Genomic DNA, 21676 nt, shown 5'->3' on the forward strand with positions numbered 1-21676 from the left:
GACCGCATGAGTGAGGGAACGGATCTGGGTTTTACTCCTTAATACCCCTGAGCTTGCTGCTCGCTGAACATCCTTCCTCAGGCTTAAGCTTCAGTTGTCATTTACTTAATGGTAACTGCTTGTTCTGTGAATGTATAAAAAGAGGTCCGGAATAATTGTATAGAGCTTTATACTTTACAACTCATTTTTACATATATTAATTTATTCTGTTAGACATTTAGGAAGCCATCCAAAAGAGATTCCAGGTTACTATTCAGGAGGGAGCAAGAAAAGCTTGTAAGGAGAGGCACTAAACTCAAAATTGTGGAAATGAGCAGTGTCCAAGTTAGACACACACAGAGACGGGCAGATGAGAGGAGTAGCTTGAGCCAAGCATCCCGAACTTATCCCAAAACGCTGCTGTGAGTGAGGTGGGGGGACTGAATTGGAGCCCCACATGTGAAGACTAGAATCCGGGAAGTCATGGCCAAGGACAGGAAGTTGTGTTCAGGGAACAGCGTTTCACTTTGCTGGAAGGAGACTATTTATAACTGAAGGTTATGAAAACTGAACATGATAAGATTTTCTGGGTGTGCGATGATGGGGAGAGAGGCTGTGTTAGCAGGACTGAATTATGGGAAATTTTGAAGTCGGCCGGAACATGTCTGGGAACCAGGAGACAGGGAACTCCTCCGGGTTGTTAGCAGGAAGCTGACGGTGGCTTGGAGAGGAATACGTTTCTGACGAACCACCTAGAGACTGAAAGGAGGTGAGATTGTAGGGAGAGGACCTTGGAATGTTCCAAGATGGTAAAATGGCCAGAGTTCCAGATGAGCCATCCACAAATTGGTTTATTTTTTCCGTGGTCCACAAATTAATCATCAAAATGAAAATCTTGAGAGAGTCACCAGGAAAATGGTACCTGTAACGGAGGTTAGGTGACCTGTGAGCCAGTGTCCCCACTTTCCTCAGTGTAAGTGTGCCTCACACACTTCTCCCTGAGCTGGAAGGTGGCATCATCTGGGTCAGCTCTTTGTCCCTACAAAGTGGTTTAGAGCCCAGAGTGTTGATGTAAAGTACTTTGTAAAGAGCTATTATACTTGATATATATTAACAAGCTTGACCTTAGTACTTTTTAAAGAGTCAAGCTGCTATGAAGACCCAACTCCATAACTTACAGTTGTGTTCTCGGGCATTAGTGTCTTCCTTTGGGAGTATGGCACTTGTTTCTTCCTCAATGATGTTTTGAAAAATCTAACATACTTTTTGATCATGCCATTTCTTTGCTCTGAAATATTAGAATGATGAAATGTTGGAAGTGAAAGGGACCAACACATGTCATATTTCAGCTGTAGGTAAGACCACATCTCAAGTTACCTGCACAAGGTGGAAGTCTGTTATACTTGCTTCCATGACGGCTGGTCCCAGACATTCCACCAAGCTCAGGGCAGGGCTACGCGGGAGCTGGAGTTTGCCACTGATCTTGTCCATTGCTTGTCCTCACCTCCTTCTGTCCTTCTTTGGTCTTCTTTTCTCAGTTAGTTACATCATTTGGAAGTAGCCTTGTGAGCTAATAACTTTTTCCAGGATTAGCTCATATTTGTATTTTAATAGCAACTGCTGCCAAGCACCGTGCTAAATGCTTTGCATACATCATTTCAAACCCTTAAAACCCCTCTTAGAAGGTACCGTCTTCAGTTATCAACAAGGAAATCGAGACTATGAAACTTGATTAATGTGGCCCAACGTCATCAAACTAACACACCATTAACAAGTTCCAGAGTTTGAAATTCTGTATCTGATTCCAACGTCTCTGCTCTTCTTGTCACATCACACTGATTCCTGTGGAAACCTACAGCTCTCAAGACTGTCAAGAATGAAACTGTCAGAAACATGACTGGTTGGTGAAAGTCTGGCTAGGATGGAAGGATAGGGAGGGATAGAACTGTTCACCGACAACACCTAGTTCAAAGTCAATCTGGCTTTATCAGGAAGCTGCCGTTGTTAGACCACTGGGATGCTAGGCTTCACTCTCCCTGGAGGTAGTTTCAGATGCCGCACTGCAGATAGGTTCATTATTCTTCTTGGGTCATTGTATCCCCAGTGGAACCCCAGATGGAGGGAGAAGAAAAGGACACTCATTCCTCTAGTCCAGGCACCCAGACATCTCCTGGGGCTGTCTCAGGCTCCAGGCTTCACCTTTGGGCCAGACCTGTTATCACAGCTCCAGCAGCCTGGTGTCAACCCGCACTGTTCACTCCGGGCCTCTTCCTTGCCAGGTACCACCCACCTTAGATCCTTGCTAGCCACTGAGGGAGGCCTGATTATCAGAGGCTTGTTTGCATTGCCAGAAAATTCTTTCTGATAGCTCCGTGCTGCACTGACAGTGTCGTCTCAGTTTTTCCTTTTGTGGCAATGGACTGAAACTCCAGGAGCTTCAGGTTGCTGCTGAGAGTGCTTTGCCTGCTAGTTTCATCTTGAGAACATCTTCCCCTGGCCTTTAACCCCAGACATTTCCACTTTAATCATCATGGAGGCTCTCTCCTGCTCTCTGAGGAAGGTCCATCAGTTTAGTTGGATCCCAGAACTGGGCACAGTGGCTGGCAGGACTTGACCAATGAAAAATACAGGCAACAATGACTCACATTCTTCAGGACTGACCTCCATCGTCACTTCCTGAGGCCGTCTAGTTATTTCTAGTCCTATAGAAAACCAAGTTTACTGTGATATTATTGAGATTTAGGGGTCATTTTCTAAGTTTCGCAAGGAAAAGAGGTAAATTTCACCAGGAAAGGGCTGTGTTGTCTCCTTCCTCAGTTAAAAAGAGACTTGGGGTTGCCTTTGTGTTTTCCTTGTGGTTAAAAATGTGCAATTGCTTGTTTTGCAATAGGTTTTGTTCTGTGTTGCATGCAATTTTCTCCTTTATATCTTTTTTCCCCTTATAATTAAATCCAGTAAAATGTGAAAGAAAGAGAAGTAAAATAATCTCCACAGCTGTTGAGTTTTCCTGGAAGGCAAAGACATCTCAATTTTAAAGTTAGTCTGAGAACATGAAATCGTTGTTCTTTGAAACAGCTGTCTGGTCCAAACGCCTTTGTAGTGTCCATTTTAAACGGCAATTTTTAAAAACCTCTAGGAGCTTTGTAAAGATTCCCTTTATCTGGGTTATGCATTATTTTCAGTCCTTTGAGCAATTGTCAAAATGATGAAACTGACTGGAATAAAACAGATGTCTGTTTCTTGTTTTGTTGTTTAGGGGGAAGAGGGACATGTCATTGGGATATTGGGATTTACTTGGTATCTGGACAGCGGAGTCTAAATAAATGCTTGTTGGTGTCTTAGCATTCCGTTTACCATCGATTTCTGTGCATTGAGCCAGGATATAAGCTTCATGAGAATAGGGACCTTGTTTGTCTTTCTTAATCACCACGTGTCCTTCGGGGCTTAGCACCATACCTGTCACATAGCTCCTCAACAAATGTTTATTAAACAAATAGATCAATACATGGATGCTGTAAGAACCATTACACAGAATGACATGTCATGTAACCCGACCCATAATTCATCCATCCTTTCGTTATCTTCTACGAGGACACCTGGGGTGGAAGTTTTCCTGCATAAGAACTCGGAGTTTGAAGACGTATGTCCAAGTCTCTACTGTTTTCATTAGTCCATTATGGGTCTCTCACCCGTGGTTTTATGTCAATTAGCTCTGACATTGTGTATACCTTTACCACCTCTTGGAGTTAAAAATTCCATTAGTAAAAGGTAGTTATAGTTCAGCTCAAAGGGCCGGTAGCGAAGGCATAAGGGAGCCCAGCGGAGAGAATAAGTGCAGCTAATGCTGCCTGGGGGCCGTCGGAGTCAAGGCTGGAAGAAGGAGTGAGGTGCGCCCGGCGGTCAGGAAGGGCAGGGGCAGTGCGCGCCGGGGCCTGCAGGGTGAGAGGCCGCCCCTGGGACCCCTGGCCTTAGGACTGTTGCACCACCACCACTATCATCATCATCACCACCAGCTTCTGCGTGAATATTCCCCTATCACACAAGACACAGGTTGTCATTGAAGGGCTGGATTTTTTAACATCTGATTTATTTTCTTTGGAGATTCAGTTATATCCATTTATGCTGAAAACTGTGGGTGTACCTCCAGTGGCTTCCTCAGACAAGCCACCGAATAGCCAAACTTCCTGCAGGCCAGATGTTTCCTTTTTGAAGCAAAGAGACTGATGCCTGTGAACGGATTTGGGGCCTTAAATAATCTTGTGCGTCTGGTTGTACGCTGCCCAGCCCAGTCCTGGTCTCACTGAGCGGAGCCCGAATGGAGGTGGTGCTGGGGACCTGGGAGGGGGCCAGCGGTCAGAGCCCGTCGTAGGTAGCCCTGTTCACAAAGCACCAAACGTCCTGATGTTCCCAGGACATCTTGTTGTAGCCTCCGACGGGACAGTGGCAGGCAGGCCTGTTTCTCCATGTGATTAAGACTCATCCAGAACCTTCCAAACGGGGTTCAGGGAACTGACTTTGATATAACTTGACAGGATTAAAATAATGATAATAATATCGACAGATAATGATTTTAAAATAATTGGAAAGGCTCATTTTGTGGGGAGCCTTTGCGGAAGACCTTTGCTATCACTGACACGCCAGGCTCTTTTATCCTGCCAGAATTTTCCTCTACCCGGTTCTGTTCAGTGCTGCCAAACTTACACGGATCCCTTCACCCCGATCCCGGGCTCTAAGAACTCCCATCAAACTCTCCCCAGGTGTCTCGGGGCTCACAGGAACCCAGTCCTCCATATTTTGTCACAACTGTTTTCGGCTTGATCCGTACTGTGCCTTCTGGAGTTAGGTGTTGCTTCTCCTGTGTTGATAGTTCCTCAAGTCTAGTTCTTTAGAACTTTAAAAATGAGTTTTTAAAGAATTTATATAATAATAATTATTAGTCATTAATGCAAAAGAAAGATCCCACCCGAGGGGATTCTTGAAAACTAAATGCTGAAGGGAGAGAGGCGGGGCTGGTGCAGATGGCAGCCCTTTTTCCAGCACATGACGAGGCGGCCGTGGAAGCCCGTGGCTGCCCAGGTTTACTCCTCGGATTTCAGAAACGCTGCGCTGAAGCAGATCTTTGCCACAGCCTCCTCTGACCCAATAAAGGAGACAGAAGGGGAATAACTGCGGTTCTCTCCCTGCTTTCCTCCCCAGTTGCCTTTTTAAAATTCCCTTCTAAAGTCTTTCATTGCTTCGGGCTAAATGAAGTTCAGATTGCAACAGCAGCTTTTTCAAGTGATACTGTAATGTTGGCTAATTTGCCTGCTATTGGTTATGCCCAAGTAGACACATGGCCTGTGGCTGTTTGGCCTGCCCTCTTATAGCAGAACGCTTAATGAAGCTACTAAGCTGTATTAAAAGAAAATAAACAAGTTCCCATGGCCCCCAGCCTCACAGCCGCACGCAGTGTGGTGGTTATTTATGGTCCCGAGACAGCAGTCCCACAGCTCTAGCTGCCCACTGGGCATTTCCACTCTGAAGGCCTCTGGCGCTTCCTGTCTAACCCATCTGCAACCCAAACCACTACCCTCTCTTCAAAGCCACCCCGCACTGTTGGAGTTTTAGGGGGCCAATAAATCACACCCTTTCCTCCCCCCCCCCCCCCCCCCAGTTAAAATTTGTCGTTGCTGTTTTTAGAAGCACAGGAGACAAACAGATAAAGCGTAAAACAAATGGACCCAGATCTGCCGCCAAATGTCCTGCTAATAGCCGCAGCCGAGCATCCACAGGCCTCCGCCACAGGGCAGCTCACCAGGGCATCTGGGGATGGGAGAGAAAGGCATGTGTCCTGCAGGCATGAGCTTGCTCAGTTTCTCCTGCACAACACACCAATCAAATCAGTTCTCCGTCTCTTTGCGGGGGGTGGAAGGTGGGGGTGGGGGGTGGACAGTGAAGTCTGAGGAAAAGGGGCCAGGAGCTGGAGGCCCTCCGGGAAGCCAGGAGATCAAGTTCCCACTAACGATTTGCTCCAAACTCGCCTGTTTTTATTGAGATTACCTTCTTAACTTGTGCGGCATCAGATTGTTTGAACATTCGAGTGCGAGCAAGAATATTTCAGGGTGAAACATTCTATACTGTAAGACACTCCACCACTTTAATCATAACCTACCTTCTTAAAGATCTTTTTCATCAAGACCCCACAGTTATAACCCAAACTCACACTTTTGGCTCTTCCGCGGTGACTGGGATTAACGCTGACATGGGCCCGGCTCCGTGGCCGTTGGCAGCCAGAGAAAGTCAGGACGGCTGGTGACTCAGCTGGCTGCAGCTGCACTTACAGTAAATGTGTTTTGCAATACTCTTATATTTTAAATAGTTTTTTCTAAGAATTAAAATTTTTATTTCACATTTTTATTTATTTGACTCTTCACTATGCCAAGGAAAGGAAATATCAAAGATTGAATATCACACCGAGCCAGGTAAAAGAATCTCATCCCTTTGGCAATGAATTATCAGTACAGGAGAGGTCTGGCTTTACAGGAGGTGACATGCAAAGGATCTAAAGGCAGTGAGAATAATGCATAATAGTCATTTTTGTAGTTTGTACATGTATGTTTACCCGAGGCGGGGCATTGTGTTAAGCAGTACTCATCCCACATCTAACCTCATTTCATTATCACAGTAAGCCGGAGATGGATGCTGTTACTCTCCCCATTTTACAGAGCAGGAGACTGAATTCAGAGAGGTTGCCTTTCGCAGTGTCATGTAAGATAATAAATGGCACAACCTGGATTTCACCAGGTGTTCACGGTCTTGACTATATTCTACTACATTTTACTTAACTTACATTAGTAAAAGTTTACTATTCAGAAAGCAAGTAAGACTTCCACCAAACTTCTGTCTTGCATCTGGATAATATTGTAGCTAGAGATATGGGATCAGTTGTTGGCATCTCGTTTTTTAGAAAATCCTTTTAAAATAGAACAAATTCACAGGAGGGTAAGAAGGATGCTGTGTTATCTAGAAACCTCTTCATATTAGAAACATCTGAAAAAATTGGCAGAAGGGTTCAGTTAGGGACTAGAAGACTTGGGGGACACATAATATCTGATCTCAGATGTTTGAAGAGCTTTCATAGGTAAGGAAATTAAACTTCACATTTTTAGCATCCAAAGACATTCTTATGACATGTGGCTGAAAGTTATACATGTAATCAAAACATGGGCTCATCATGTGGTCATGTTCTCTTCCGGGTAGCACTTAAAAGGCCTTCACACGTGGGATGAAATTTCCCCTGCTCATTTTTAATGTTGAGGTGACTTTTATTTTTTCAAACTGTAAAACACATATTTCAGCTTGATTTCATAGTGAAATCATTCAGAAGCTCCTATCTGCATGATTGCAGCTGAACAGACTAAACAAAAAAAAAAATGCAGTCAGTACAAATTGCTGTGGGTTATCTATACAGCTCCAGCATGTGGTGAGAACCTGGAAGCTACATCCGCAGAATTTACGAGGCTTCCAGTAAATCAGCCCAGTTCAGTGTTTCAGACCTGCATCCAACTCTCCTTGGATGTCTAGACACAGCCTGAGATGAAGCTTCAAAACTGGGTATAAATGAAGCAGCCAAAGCCACCAGAAGTCTTTGACCCTCTTCTAATGTTTCAACCAGATAATTATTTTCCCTCTCAAGAATTTGGCTATCCTTTGAGGGGGGAAAAAAAATCAAGATTTTCCATGTGAAGAGCCCCTGAAAGAAAATACTCTGGAGAAAGGTCAGCAAGAATGGGCCAAAGCTGAATTCTTCAGATCTGCTTAGAGAATGTGGAAAGTCTGCACCCTTTCTGCCGTGCTCCGCGGCCTTTGTCCAGCTTTGCCCTCCCTGTACCTTTACATCTTAAAGGAACTCGTACCAGGCAGTGAAGATGCCTCGAATGGAAACCTAAATGGTAGCTAAAAGCTCTGGTGGAGAAGTAATTAGATAATTAAAAGCTGATGGACTTTGATTTCGTCAAGATAATCCATTACCCTTTCTGCTCTGTAGCAGAGATAGGATCTTTCAAACTTTCCAAAAATAAACTTTCATACTTGGAGAATACACTTTCTTTAAATATGTCCCACTTTTCATTAAAATGACTCATTCCGCTTCTTGTGGTTTGTCTCCTTAAACTTTTTTATGTTACGTTTTCTGTAGTAAGTTAAGGATTCAATCAGAAATGAAAAAAGGTGGTTTTCAAAATAAACACAGTCCAAGTTCATTCCATAGTTCTTTTGTTCATTCATTCAGTCAGTCAGTCATTCATTCAACAAATTTTTGTTGTAAGGAGGCCACAGGCCATGGACTGTGGTAGGCCCAGATTGTGCCATTTATTAGCTATGTGATCTTGGGAAAGTCACCTAATCTCCCTAAACCTGTTTCCTCAACTGTCAAACAGCTCTCTGACCAACCCTATAGGATTTGCTATGAAGATTAAATGACATGACCTTTTTAAGATGGTGAAAAATTAGAAGGTCCTCTTTTACCCTTCTCCATTCATTGTCATATCCAATAAATCATACACAAGAGAGATGGGGAGTCTCAAAATTCCTGTAAATGTCAGTCAACTTTTTACAAGACTCATCGTGGAATGAACTGGGTTGGAATTCTGTAAGTGACCAGTGCATGCTTTACCCTAAGAAAAATGGGCCAAAGAGGAAGACAAGAGAAAGAAACTTCTACACTTCCTCACTGGGTCAGTGGGAGAAGTGTGGATATGGTGTCCACCCGAAACCCAGATACCAGCCCTACTTTTGAGACCAATTCAAAGCATGAACCCAAGTAAGAATTTACAAATGGGGGAGTCCAGGTGGAAAATGCTTGATGATAAATATTTATTCAAGTTAAACATAGAGTTCCAGCTAACTAATTGCTTAAGTGGAACAAAATTGAATGCAAAAGTAAAAAGAAAAAGAAAAAAAGAGACCCTTAAAAAGATGCGAAAACAAGAATTCAGAAATAACCTCCTAGGTCAGTATATTTCTAGATAGATTAGCGATTATCATGAGATAAAATGGGGGAAAGTATAAGCTTCTAAATTCTTCAATAAGTCCAGCATTACTGTTTTGTTTCTGAATTTTATATATACAAAAATGAACTAAAGAATGATTTGGAAAACTTAAAAATAATCATTTACCTGTACAACTGAACAAGCACCGTAAAGTACAGAAGCCAACAAGGCAGTTTATTTCTCAGCCTACACAAAGGAAACAGTAAAGAGCATTCTACAATTTTTCAAAATGACAAAACTAAATCCACAGATCTAGCTATGGCCAGAAATAAACACGATTAAAAACTTCCCAGAATCTCCTGGGGGATAGAATGATAAGCACAAAAATGATACAGCCTTTGTCCTAATGTTTTTTTATGGGCTAGTGGGGAAGACAGACGTTATCAAAATTATTAAATAAGTAGATGAGAAAGAAAAAGGAACAGAATTCCAGAATTCCAGCTGTGCTCCGCACCATGAAGGAAAGGTGAATATGGAATATGAAACGTTTATGGAAGCGGAGCTGGCCTGCCGGGTGTCAGGGACGTGGCGCCTGAGGACGCGGTGACAGGCGAGAGTCCCAAGGAAGGGGAGGCGTTAATTGTGCAATGGGGGGGGGGGGGGGGCAGAGCGCTGCGGGCAGAGAGCGCGGTGTATGCAGAGGCCTGGGGGCGGCGAGTGCGGGGCACAGAGCGGGAGGGCCGGTGGGGAGCGCGGTGCGGTGCAGGCCGCACCCCGAGTTGGCCTTTTCCTACACGCTCGTAGCTGTCAGAGTGTTTTTCGCCGGGGTGAACATTTCTACTCGCGTTTGTAGAACATGGCGGGGACTGAGTGAGGAGACCAGGTTTGAAGGGGACATGTGATGCTGGGGACCACCGAGGCGGTGATGACAGGGTGGTGGCCAGGACACCGGCAGCACCCTCCGGGCGGTAGGGTGCAAGGGGAGCCTGAGAGACCGGGAGGGGCTCGGACAGCGCCCCAGGTCTCTGCGTGAGATGGGAGCACCCAGTGAGTCAGCAGGTCGGCCTTTCCCGCCAGGGGGCCTTTGAGATACTCAAGTGGAGCAGTCAGCGGGCAGTGTGAATCCGGGACAGGCCTGGACAGGAGGCGCAAGCCCGTGAGCCACCTGGGGCAGGGTAAACTGAGGCTCTCGGGCGTGAACAAGAGCACCTTGAGCGGGAAGAAGAGAAAAAGATTGTTCGCCCTGTCCACTGCTAGTCTCTGTCGAAATTGGAACGGTGATTGGAAAGCGTATCAGTGTCTTAAGAAATGACCATAACTTTGAGCCTGTAACTCTGTTTATAGGAATCTACTCTCAGAAAATAATAGTAAATGTGACAAAGGCTGTGGATAAGAATATTCATTTAAGCACTATTTATGATTGCAAAAAAGAGAGAAAATTACTTGTCTAATATTAGAAGGAGGTTAAATAAATTACCATGCACTTATAATAATGGATATTGTCATTATAAGTGTATGTTTATAAAGATGTAATGGCATAAGTCGATGACTGTGATATAAGAGTGAATGAAAAAGGGCACCAAATTGATAGAAATGGAGATAAAAACTCAACTGTGTGAGAAACGCAGAGGACAAGAGTATAAGAAATAAGGTAATCTGTGAACAGTGAAAACAGGGTGATTGTCCCAATTTTTACTTTTATCTAGTTCCCAAAATTTTTAAATGGGCATGTGTTACATCTTTTGTATTATTTTATTATTAGGAAAAGAAATATAAAATTACAGCATTGTCCCAGTTATGAATATGCACTTGACAGGCACTGGTTAACAATCTCTCCTTTTCACAATATCGATGACCATTTCTGTTTTAAATCTAGCATAACATTTGCTAAGGTTTGTAAAATTGTTACCGTGCATTTTAAAGTGTTATGAGCCATTTAGACTTGTAAAATAGTTTCAGAAAATTGATCTAATTACCAGGCAACAGCAAATCCTTTCCCCTCAGAACAACTCCCCTCCACTGGCACCCTCTGTATCCCATTGAGAGTGTTTGGATGTTCTCAGCTTCTTGCCCAGCAGTACAGATGACTGAATTCTTTAATGGAGGGCTTTAAAAAAAATTAATTAATATATACATATAGGAATTCACTAATTGTTTTAAATATAAGTTTTTCTTTTTCCTTCCAGTGACTGAGAGATCTGTCCATTTGGGCTGCCGTTTGTATCACTGTCTGCAGTAACCTAAAGTCATTCTGAATGTGGTTTAGAACTAAAAGCATGATCTTTTTTTAACTCCAGGAATGTATACAAAGACTATCGCTTCCTCGAGCTGGCATGTGATTCGCAGGAGGACGTGGACAGCTGGAAGGCATCTCTGCTGAGAGCTGGCGTCTATCCCGACAAATCCCTAGTAAGTGGGAGAAGTCTCTTATTTTTAACTAATTAACCATTTTTAAGAAAACAAGAGTTCTACGTACTGTATTCTGGAGAAGCTAGTTCTCTTTTGACCTAACTTGGCACAGCTTTAAGCGATACTTGGCTTATATTATATATATAATTTTCCTCCACTAGATTTCTATTTTCACGAGTTTATCAGTATATTTAGACTTAAAGAAAATGCCCTACTCTGCCATAAAACATAATATATGTAATAGTGGACCATGAGAGAGTTTCTTTGTTTTAACTTAAAATTTTCCCTTGTGTGATACTCCACAGTTGTTACAGTATTAATACAAGCAGTTTATAACATTCTTCATGTAGTTATAGCATATCTATATCTATAATACCTATATCATCTATATCATTAATCATAACACTATTTTATATTCTTAAAAATGTACTTATTTTTATAAAAATCTACCTTTTATTATGTCCGTAGTACCTGTTCCAAAATTATATCTGTGTTTACACTCTGGTTAATGTCACCGTGAGTGTGAGGGAACAAAAAAAAATACTAGATAGCTACTCCCACTTATCTTTATTAATGTACTTCAAGTGTCTTGAAGACACTTTTCTCATTCAAGTTAATAAACAGACCTTCTATTTGTGTTCTTTGAAAATGTAATATTACACAGACAGGTCTGGATTTAAACTTTGCAGAAGTTCGACCCAACACACGTCCACACACTTGTTAAACAAACTCTGCACACAGCGGCCCTCACTGCTTCCTCTCAGGTCCCCGCGCTGCGTTGTGCTATCTGGGTGCGCCCCCAGGGCTAAAGCACTGAGCCTGAGCCTTGGGGATCGAGTCCAGCTTGACAACTATGGTGCTTCCGGAGCTCTAGATCAGTTTGTAGGACTGATCATGCACAGGTTGGTTTATTTCCAGGCCCAAATAGGACAGAATGAGTCTGAGATACGGATGCAATGCAGGACCATTGAAGGCACTCTGGGGGACATTCAAACCTCATCCCATCCTTGAGGATACACTGGAATGTTGCAGAGTTCTGGGACAAAGGATCAAGGATTTGTGCCAAAATGTTCTCCTCACTGCTGTTACTTTAGCTCACACATCCACCCCTTAACCCTATCCCAGCCTACTTTTGTCTGGCTAGCACCTAAAATGATGAGGCCCCACTACATACCCTGTGCCCTCCAAATGGGGTGACACCAGACCCTTTCTTGGTGACACCGGCCACAGAGGTATCGGTACATGGTTTTCCTAATTGTTGTCCAGTTTTTACCAGTTGTGTACATACATACTTGCCTAGATAGCTACCACTCTAAAGACCACATGTGAGGAAGCGTTGAAAAAAATTATTGCTCCTATTAATTCTAATCATTACTTATTACTCTTCCCTATCCATTGATGATAGTGTGTTCAATTTCACAAACATTCTATATTAATTGTTTTAAACCTTCTAGATTAATTTTTTGTTCATTCATTCCATAAAAGCCTGTTGAGCACATGCTTTTCTTCCAGGCACCAGTCTAGGCACCAGGGACACAGAGGTGAGCAGTGAGGTCCCACCCCCGAGGAACAGACATTGATCAAGGCAGTGAATGGTCGCATAATTGTGTAGCGTGATTTAAGAGTGAGAAGTTCTGTAAAGATAAGGTAGGTTAAAGGAACAGGAAGTTCGATCGAGGGCAGGCGAGCTTTATTTTAGGAGAGGTGATCAGGGAAGCCCCTTTGAAGAGTTGAGCTTCGAGTAGGCTCCTGAAAGGAGGAAGGGAGTAAATGATGGGAAAGTCTGGAAGAGTAAGTGTGGCTGAGGACTGGAGCGTGCAGAGCCAGCCCAGTGTCTTAGAAAAACAACAAAAAAGTCAGGGAGGAGACAGGAGTGGTTGACTGTTTCGGAGAGGGTAGTCAGAGGCAGGTTGTAAAGGCCTTGAAGGAGCGGTGAGTGTTTGAGGTTTATTCTGCCTGACATGGGACATCAGTAGAGGGTTTTGAGTCACTTTGCTGACATCATAAGATTTACATTTTTAAAGATCTTTATGGCTGGGTATTAGGAGAAGCAGCAGAGCAGATGGGCTCAAGCACAGGCATTAGTGTCAGACCACCTAGACTGAAGTTCCTGACGCTCTCGAGCAAGCTGTGAGATGCTGGGCAGGTCACCTGGCCTTTTTATGTTTCAAGATTCCCATTTCTAAAGTGGAGATGAAAGAAGTCCCCATAGGGTGGTTGATAGGATTGAGTGAGATAATGCAGGAAAAGCACTGAGTAGAATGGGTGCAAATAAGCACTCTGTTTTTATTTATGATGGTGATGGTGATGATGATTTCATCACACACTCGTTTCTTTAACAAGTAGACGAGAGAGCTGAAACACTGTGGATGTTATAACACAGCCCAGTGAGACTGTAAATACTTTGCTATTTTGGTCTTCCAAAATATTTGGTTATATAAAATATCTGTGTGTGTGTGTGTATCTTCCTTACATATAACTAATGTTTGTGAAAATGGTTCCTTAAGTAATGATTTTGTCAATTCAACTTATTTTAAATGCACTGGCACGTTTGCTATTTAAAGAAACCATGCAGTGCATCTCGTGTGGGAAAGCACCTTCCCCTCACTGAACTGTTTTTATAAATCTGGATTTTCACGTGTCCATAGTTCTACACAAAGAAGTAGCTTAGTGAAATCTTAACTTTTATCTTTTTTTCACAGAATGCTCAATTTTAAGAAAATCTAGAGATGGAGCCAATCCTACACAATCTGTTTTGGTTCTTTTCACATGATTTTTATTTGTTTAGACGCACACATTTGGCACAGTGGTTTGGGCAATCGGGACAAAGGGGTTTTTTTTCACTATAAGCCAAAGACATGGCAGGAAATTAAATTTGGCAGTGTGCCACGGACGTTGCTTTTCTCAGTTTTCATCATAAACAATATTTGCATTTCTTATGCACCATGTGGTTGTCCAGGTTGCATTACACGACTGCTTGACTTTCAGATGGTTAAATGGCTGCCCACTGCTGAGAGCAAGCTAAGTAGCTCGCTTGTCTAAACATCCCGTTTGTGAACAGAGAGACTCAGAGGGAGGGATACTGTCAGGTACAGTGATTTCTAATTTAGAAAGATGAAGACTTCAGATTAAGCTAATAATAGATGCCTCTCTCCAAGTGTGTCCTTTTGTTTTTGTATCAATAAACCATCGAGTCCACAGCAAACCGGTCAATCGCTACTCAAATAGTAAAACTTTTATGTGTCACACATGGACATGAGTCTAGACTTAAAAAGCTCTGCTTTCTACACCTCTGTTTTGACTGGAAAAAAGTCTACATTGCTTATTATTTTTTCAAATTGTATATGTTTTGGCTTCATTTAGATAAATAGGCATCACCCAAATTTGAATAAAATGATGTTTCAGGCCAATCTGATTTTCAACTCAGGTTGCACACTTTTTTACAGCATGCTTTTTCCCGCCCTGTTTTTCTATCACATCCACAGGATGGAATGATTTTCTGTCACTAATACTGTCAAATTCTGCTACGCTGTTTCTTCTGTCTCTTAGGTCATTTCTCTTGGAGTTTTCTACAATGTTTTTTTCTTTGTTTCCTTCCCTTCCACCCTCTTCCCCCACTTCCTTCCTTCCCTTCACCCATCACTCTTGTGGTGGACTCTAGAGATTCCCAGATTTAAAAAAAGCTGCCACTCTTACTTGATGGAAGTTCCAAGTCTAGCGGAGAAAGAGATGCAAATAAATAATTACTCTGCAATGTGATGGAACTACAGTAGTATCTGCATGTAACACAGCACCCCAACTATATCCCCCCATGTGCATTTTCTAACTAGCCACAGACCCTTGATCTCTCTGGACCCAAAGCCAAACGAAGGCTTCTTATCTGAGCAGTGTCCTGTGTGTGACCCTAAGATGGAAATGAGGATCCTGGATTCGGTTTCCCACGGTGCCACTGACCTGCTCCGTGAACTCACACACAACCTCTCTGAGCTGCAGTGTAGCATTCTTTCTGAGCAGCCACAATACTTTAAAAATATATTTAAGTCTGAATTTGGATTTAGCAGAATTTTATTTCTTTTATTTCTATTTCCTTTGGCCATTACATTGAAACTATGACCACTATAAACTTTTATATCATTAAATAAATGTATAAGATTTTACACATTTTCAAAGTAAAAAATGTTTCTAATGGAATTAACTTTCTCTTTTAACAATTAGACTGAGATAAAAGTGTGTGTGTGTGTGTGTGTGTGTGTGTGTGTATCAGTAGTTACAGGCTACAAGTACAGCACTTTTTTACAAGATGATTTTACAGATCCATGTACATAGTTTTCCTATAAGTTTGAATACAAACAAATGGGAATTTGATTAACTATCTAAAGAACGTGATATAACAAATGCCTGATTTTTCTGGCACAGTTTTTTTCGGCTCAGAACGTGACTTAAATTATACATAAACAGTAAGGAATTCCGAATTCTTTGGAACATTTTGTGTGAGTGAAATGAGGTGGATGCTGTCAAATCCACTCACACATGAATCCCGACCCTCCCATTTGTTAGCTGTGTGGCTCAGGCAACTTACTTAACTCTCCAGTTGTTTGTTCGTTTTTAATCTCAGTAACTACCTTTCTCGAGTGAGTTGATCAGATTAAATGAAGAGACTTACATATCACATCGCGCTTAGTGCCTGGAACTCGGTGGATGTGTTCAATGCCATGAACATTATTGTTGGAAATAATTAATGTGCCCGTGAAGCTGTGTCTCCCAGTTTAGTAGTCCCCTTTTCTTTGAAAACTATTATTGGGATTGGGCATTGGAGGGAGTATTTTCCCAACTGTTGGCTGACAAACCCGAATTGCCTAGGGAAGGAGGGTCTTGGGGTTACACTGCCATGTGGACAGCCTGGCCTCAAAGCTCCGTCAGTCAGGAGTGAGCCAGAGAGGCTGTCTGGAATCGAGGACTCACAAGCCCTCCCTCAGAGGCTGCCTGCTGGCTCTCTGGAAGAAGCAGCCCCCAGATCCACGCAGGCCCTGGAAAGAAATTTGGTGCAAATTCAGTTTGGCATGTTAGGTCACAAACCCCAGGACTTTTTTCGAGGTTCCTATTAGCTCTTTGGATAGGTGGTCTTCCCCGATAGTGTACAATTTCTTAGGAGATGAAAATCGGCAGTAGAAAGTGAAACATCCTGGAATTTCATTACACCTCTGAATCCAAGGGTCTCCCAGTCACAGTGCTTTGGGGACTGCTTTTGGAGGTTGAAACCATCCTATAATGAAGGCTTTTGGGGACTCCAGAAATTCCTTTTGGATAACCTCCAAAACTGAACTATCCTCTGTGGCAAATGAAAATTAGGGGATAGGGTCTCTGTGTCATCCTAGGGAAAGATGAACAATGGCCACCGACCTCCATAAATATTTATTACTACGGTGAGGACCACTCACCTGGGTTAATTCAGCCGTCTAATGACACAAGACTGGCAGTGCCCGCCTTAGCGCTGCCACAGGCCCCTTGATCCTTAGCTGGCTCAGCGTTTGGAGCAGCGACCTGACCAGTTCTGAAGAGTCTTAGCTCTTCCTCAATAGAGACACCTTCAGGGATCCAAACACAGAGCAGTAGAGGGGTGTATGAAGCATTTACAGTTCCCCACTCGTCGCTGTTGCACCTCTCCCAGCACAGAGAGCTGGGAAACGATAGAAGGAAACAAGAAATGGCAGCGCCCCCTCCGCGTCCCCTACTTGTGCGTTTCTGCCCTTTAAGGATCAAGGCCCCTACTCTGTGACATCACTGTTGCCACTACAGACAGACCCATCTGCGTGGAGCGACGAGGCCGGTCACTCCCTGACGTGCGAGTCCTTGGTGGGGCTCCTGAAACTGATTTGCCAGATCAAAGCTGCACGGCTGTGGAATGCAATGAATTCCATCTGTCTGAGGCATTCGCGGCAATATTGCACTTCCTCGGAGAACCAGAGCCCCATTACTCTGTAAAGCAGAATTCCCCTCCTGGTAAAATTCCCTGTGGGGAGCTTTACTGCCTTCTTGAGCAGTTGGCACAGTTTTTACAAAAGACTCCTTTCCCCCCTCCATTCATTCCTGTACCATTATTTACGTCTCACGACAGCCAGTGCTGTTAACGGTTCTATCAACGGCGACGCACAACGCCAAGAAGCTCCTCCACGCTGTCTTATCAGTGTCTTTACATTTATGTTTCTATTAAACACGATGGCTGTGATGGTCCTTGAATTAGACATTTCCTCTCTGTCACCAGTTGGCATTGTTTTCCAGAAAGTACGCCCTCCTGCGATCCTTGTCTAATCCTGAGCTCTCCAGAAAACTTCCATGTGTGCGCTTTCCCCTCCACATCCTCTCTTAAAACTAAACACCAGATCCCCAGCCCCACCTGTGACTCCACCCCGCACTCCATGCCCCGCACAGATGCGCGGCTTTTCCTAACCGCTGTCTCCAGCGAGGCATCTCAGCGCGGAATTCCTTCTGGGCCCCTTGTGAGAAGAGCTCAGATCTGTTCCCTGCCCTTCCCATCACGTCTCTCCCACGGGATCTGACCTTGTGAGAACTAGGGCTGCCCTGGGACTAATGAATCACCGCTCTATTTTTTTAAGCCATATGTGAGCTAAATTGTTTGGTATAAATCACACTCTTGCAGCTTCGGTTGAAACAGAAGACCCATTTGCCCGTCGCCCGTCGCTGGCTGCTGCTCTGTGTCTCTATCCAGAGTGTCCCTTATAGAAATGACTACATTTTTGGAGCAAACCCTTCCCTACCCATTTTCTTGAATGTGGACCAGTGTTGATCAGGGCCACATCCCCACTATACAGTGGGTGCTTTCCGGGCCGACCCAAGTCAAAACTCGTAATTTACAAAATAGAAGAATGGTGCAGATGGAGGTCAGGCCGTGGTCTGCTTACCCCGTCTCCCCAGAACCACCCACTTGTTCCCTCTGCTCTCTTTGCCTTTTTTTTCCCACCTTCTCTGAAACCAGGGATGCAGTGTTTGTTTAAAAACGCATCGACTGCTGAAATTTTCCACTGCTTGGCATGTTGGAGGAGGGGCTGTCAGGAAGGGGCAAGTCGACATACTAAATACTTTGCCTTTCATGCTAACAGTTCACTTCTTACCAATGGAAACCCATGCTTTTTGGCCAGCTTCCCACACTCCAAGTATGTCGAGTTGAGAGAAAGGGGGAAATCTCTGTCTTAACTTTCTGCCGATGTAAATGTGTGATTTCATTTCATCTAAGAAGGTCCTTTGACTTGTCCTTGGGCCCTGGGTGCTGTGTGTGTACGTATGGGATGTCAGTAACCAGTTAAATTACTTGGTTTGATTTTGCTCTAGCTTGGAAATTACCTCATAATTTTAACATACATTCGTGTTTAACCTATTTCTTTCTCATTTTTTTCCTTGCGGCTGCACGCACAGGGGAACAACAAAGTAAGTCCTTTGTCCTACGGCAGCTCCTCTCTCTCCAGCCCCCACTTTTCCTCCTGCATGCGTCTTGGCAAGAGTGGTCCTGTGCACGTTGAAACGACTGTCTTTTGTGACCATGCACAAATGACATAGGGCATGCAGATGTTGGGAGAAGCATGCATTTGGACTCCCACAGTGGCTGTGCTGTTTTGACCTTTTGGAAGGGAAATAAGTCCTTCAGAGTTGGTTACTGGGCATTGATATCATAAGGAAAGAGATGGACACTGAGAGCAAAGGTTGTAAAGATTTAATCATGAGGACCCTTGGGCAGGAAGGGTACAACAACCTGATGCAACTCAGTGCAGCTAAAGTTTTGGACCCAGAATCAAAGCTCTCGTGTTCCTGGGCAGTTATAAAAGCTCCAAACTGGAGTCTTAAATAGCAGGATGGCTGGCTTTGCTGGTGAAACTGAGTTAGATCAGCGCTCTGCCTTTGAAGGTGCCTTAAAGTGGATGGAGGAGGGTGGGGTCGACGTTTGACTTGGCTCCTTCGCCCTTGATGTGTTCCAGCTGGAGGGAGGCGGGAGGGGAGGTGGGGAATGGAGGGGGAACTGAAATGTGTGTGATAGATTCGTGAAACGCAGCAACATGCACAAATGGTGGAAATTCTCTTAACATTGCTGTTATAATAGATAAAGGAGCCATTTAGTAGTTCATAGGGTTGCTGGCTTGTTTAAATTTTAATTCAGGTTTCCAAAAGGTAAGAACTACTTCTCACTAATATTGATTATACAATAGTCATGGAGTTGGGAAGATGGTGTTAACTTTAGCGGGGTGATTGTTTTTTATTTTGTTCTAAGGAGACTTCTTTCTTAGTGCTTCATCCCACCAGGTGGCCCACTTAAAAAGGGCCCCATTGAATACAATAAGAATTGAAAAGAATCTATTATAGGAGGGTCTGTCCGAATACTTAAACCAGCTGGAATTCATCAACATTGCTATTCATAAGCCATACATAGAGAATGTAAAACAAATGTGGGAAACCTTGCCGTTTAATTGGGTGGAATGTGCTATTATGGAATAAGTTGACGTAGATGGTATTGAAAAATGTGTCACTTTATAAATTTATACCAAGTAATAATATTTAATGAAGTTAAAAATAATACAAGGAAAGTACAAGACAGGCATTTGTGAAGGAGCAAAGGGCTGAACTCAGCCCACTGAGAGTTCACTTTTTTAAAAACAGCAGGTAAGTTATGAAGTTGATGAAAGATTTCTTACACAAAGTAAAGGATAATATTTCTCATACTACGGCTATTAGAAAAAACAGTTGGATAAAAATATAAAAACCGGTATTTTAGTACTTATACCAAGTAATGTGTTTCAGTGTTTGAGTCGTAAGGATGTCTGGTCACTTACAGTGCACTGAGTCTGCGTCTACACTGCCATGTGCTGGATCTACACAGCCATGTGCTGTGTCTACACTGCACTAATCTGCATCTACACAGCCATGTGCAGAGTCTACACCACTATGTGCTATGTCTCTTGTTCATTCCTTAAGTACCTGAGCTGATTCGAGTGCACTCACAGCAAGGCTACGCATGCCGCGGGTCAGGGGCCCGGCTGCTGACATTTCGAGGCGGTGCTAACCCACAGGCCGCTCGGGAAGCATTGATGGTTTGGTTCATTCGCTAGTGATGCCCTGACTACCTAAAGGCATTTGTAAAACCCCCAGAAAAAACACTCCTCCATAGCAGGAGTCATCCATTTGTTGTGTTTTGCTCGGTCAAGTTCTTCTGGGTAATAAAATGTTCAGTTTAATAGAGTTGACTAATTTTCAATTAATTACAATACAATGAGCAATAAAACCCCACATTCCTAAACTGCTGCTCATGGAGGGTGCCTCTAGGATGCAGCGGAAGGCTGTCCCGGGTCTCCTGTCCCCCGGAGCTCCCTTCTGCATTGCGAACGCGTGGTACGGGGCTGTGGGGGAGCTTCAGGGGCTGGTGAGGGTGTTGCTCGGATTGCCAAAGACAGGAGTGCTTACTGGTTTGATTTTTAATTGAAGAGTGGCTACTTTGGAGGTGCTGGTATTTATTGCCCTTAATTTTCAGTCGCTTGTGTGATGTATAAGTGATAGTTTATGAAAAACATAATGCTAACACTTTTAAAATTTGATCACTGTACTGACCATGGACTTTGGCATAAAGAGCCCCCTCAGATCCCCAGCAGCACATCTGTGTGCTGTTTCCCCTTAGCTTAGACTTTCAGTTTAAATGGAAAACCCTGGAATGCAAGCTGTGCTGCCTCCAGAGATGCAGGTCCCGAGTCTTCAGGAGAACATGAGATCCTTTTCTCTCTCATGCCGAATGCTTCTGAGCTGTCTCCAAGGCAGCATACCTGACTCCTTGCCTGCCATGTACACGAGCCAGATGTAATCAGTGACTCACTTTAGACTCACAATGGCATTTTATGAGTTATGCTACTAACCAGACACTAAAGAGAATGAAGCTTGCTCAACTGAGGTTTCGTTAGCTGAGCAGCGTGAATGGGTTCATCTTCCCACATTCATGCACACACAAGTATATCCTGAGGTGCACAGAACAGCCCTACTATTCATTTTCTCAGTAACAACAAAATTGATATTTCATCCATCTTTAAATTACACTTAAAGTTTGGGAGCTAATCCTCTAACCTCCAGGAAAACAAACTTGTGTGATAAGTGCATTTAGATTTTCATTACGAATGCGTGCTGGAACAGAACACCAGTTCACGATCCTCTGTGAACAAGGATGTGTATTTTGTTAGTTTTCTTTAAAAAGCAGACTTTCCTTTTGTGAGGAGAACACAGTTGCTCGGGAAAACATTTCCTTCCAGGCCCTTTAGTTATTTTTCCCTTTG

General features: G+C 43.5%; 1 protein-coding gene across 2 annotated transcripts in view; it reads left to right on the top strand.

Moving 5' to 3' along the window:
• The window catches only part of DNM3 (dynamin 3), a 348064-nt gene that overhangs the window by 261794 nt on the left and 64594 nt on the right, over positions 1-21676 (top strand). For both annotated transcript variants that reach the window (XM_016221402.2, XM_087827594.1), the window contains exon 16: positions 11246-11357. In XM_016221402.2, coding sequence (XP_016076888.1) covers positions 11246-11357 — 112 coding nt within the window. The remainder of the gene's footprint in view (positions 1-11245; positions 11358-21676) is intronic.

This window comes from Miniopterus natalensis, chromosome 19, assembly GCF_054644295.1.
Source record: "Miniopterus natalensis isolate mMinNat1 chromosome 19, mMinNat1.hap1, whole genome shotgun sequence".
Classification (NCBI taxonomy): domain Eukaryota; kingdom Metazoa; phylum Chordata; class Mammalia; order Chiroptera; family Miniopteridae; genus Miniopterus; species Miniopterus natalensis.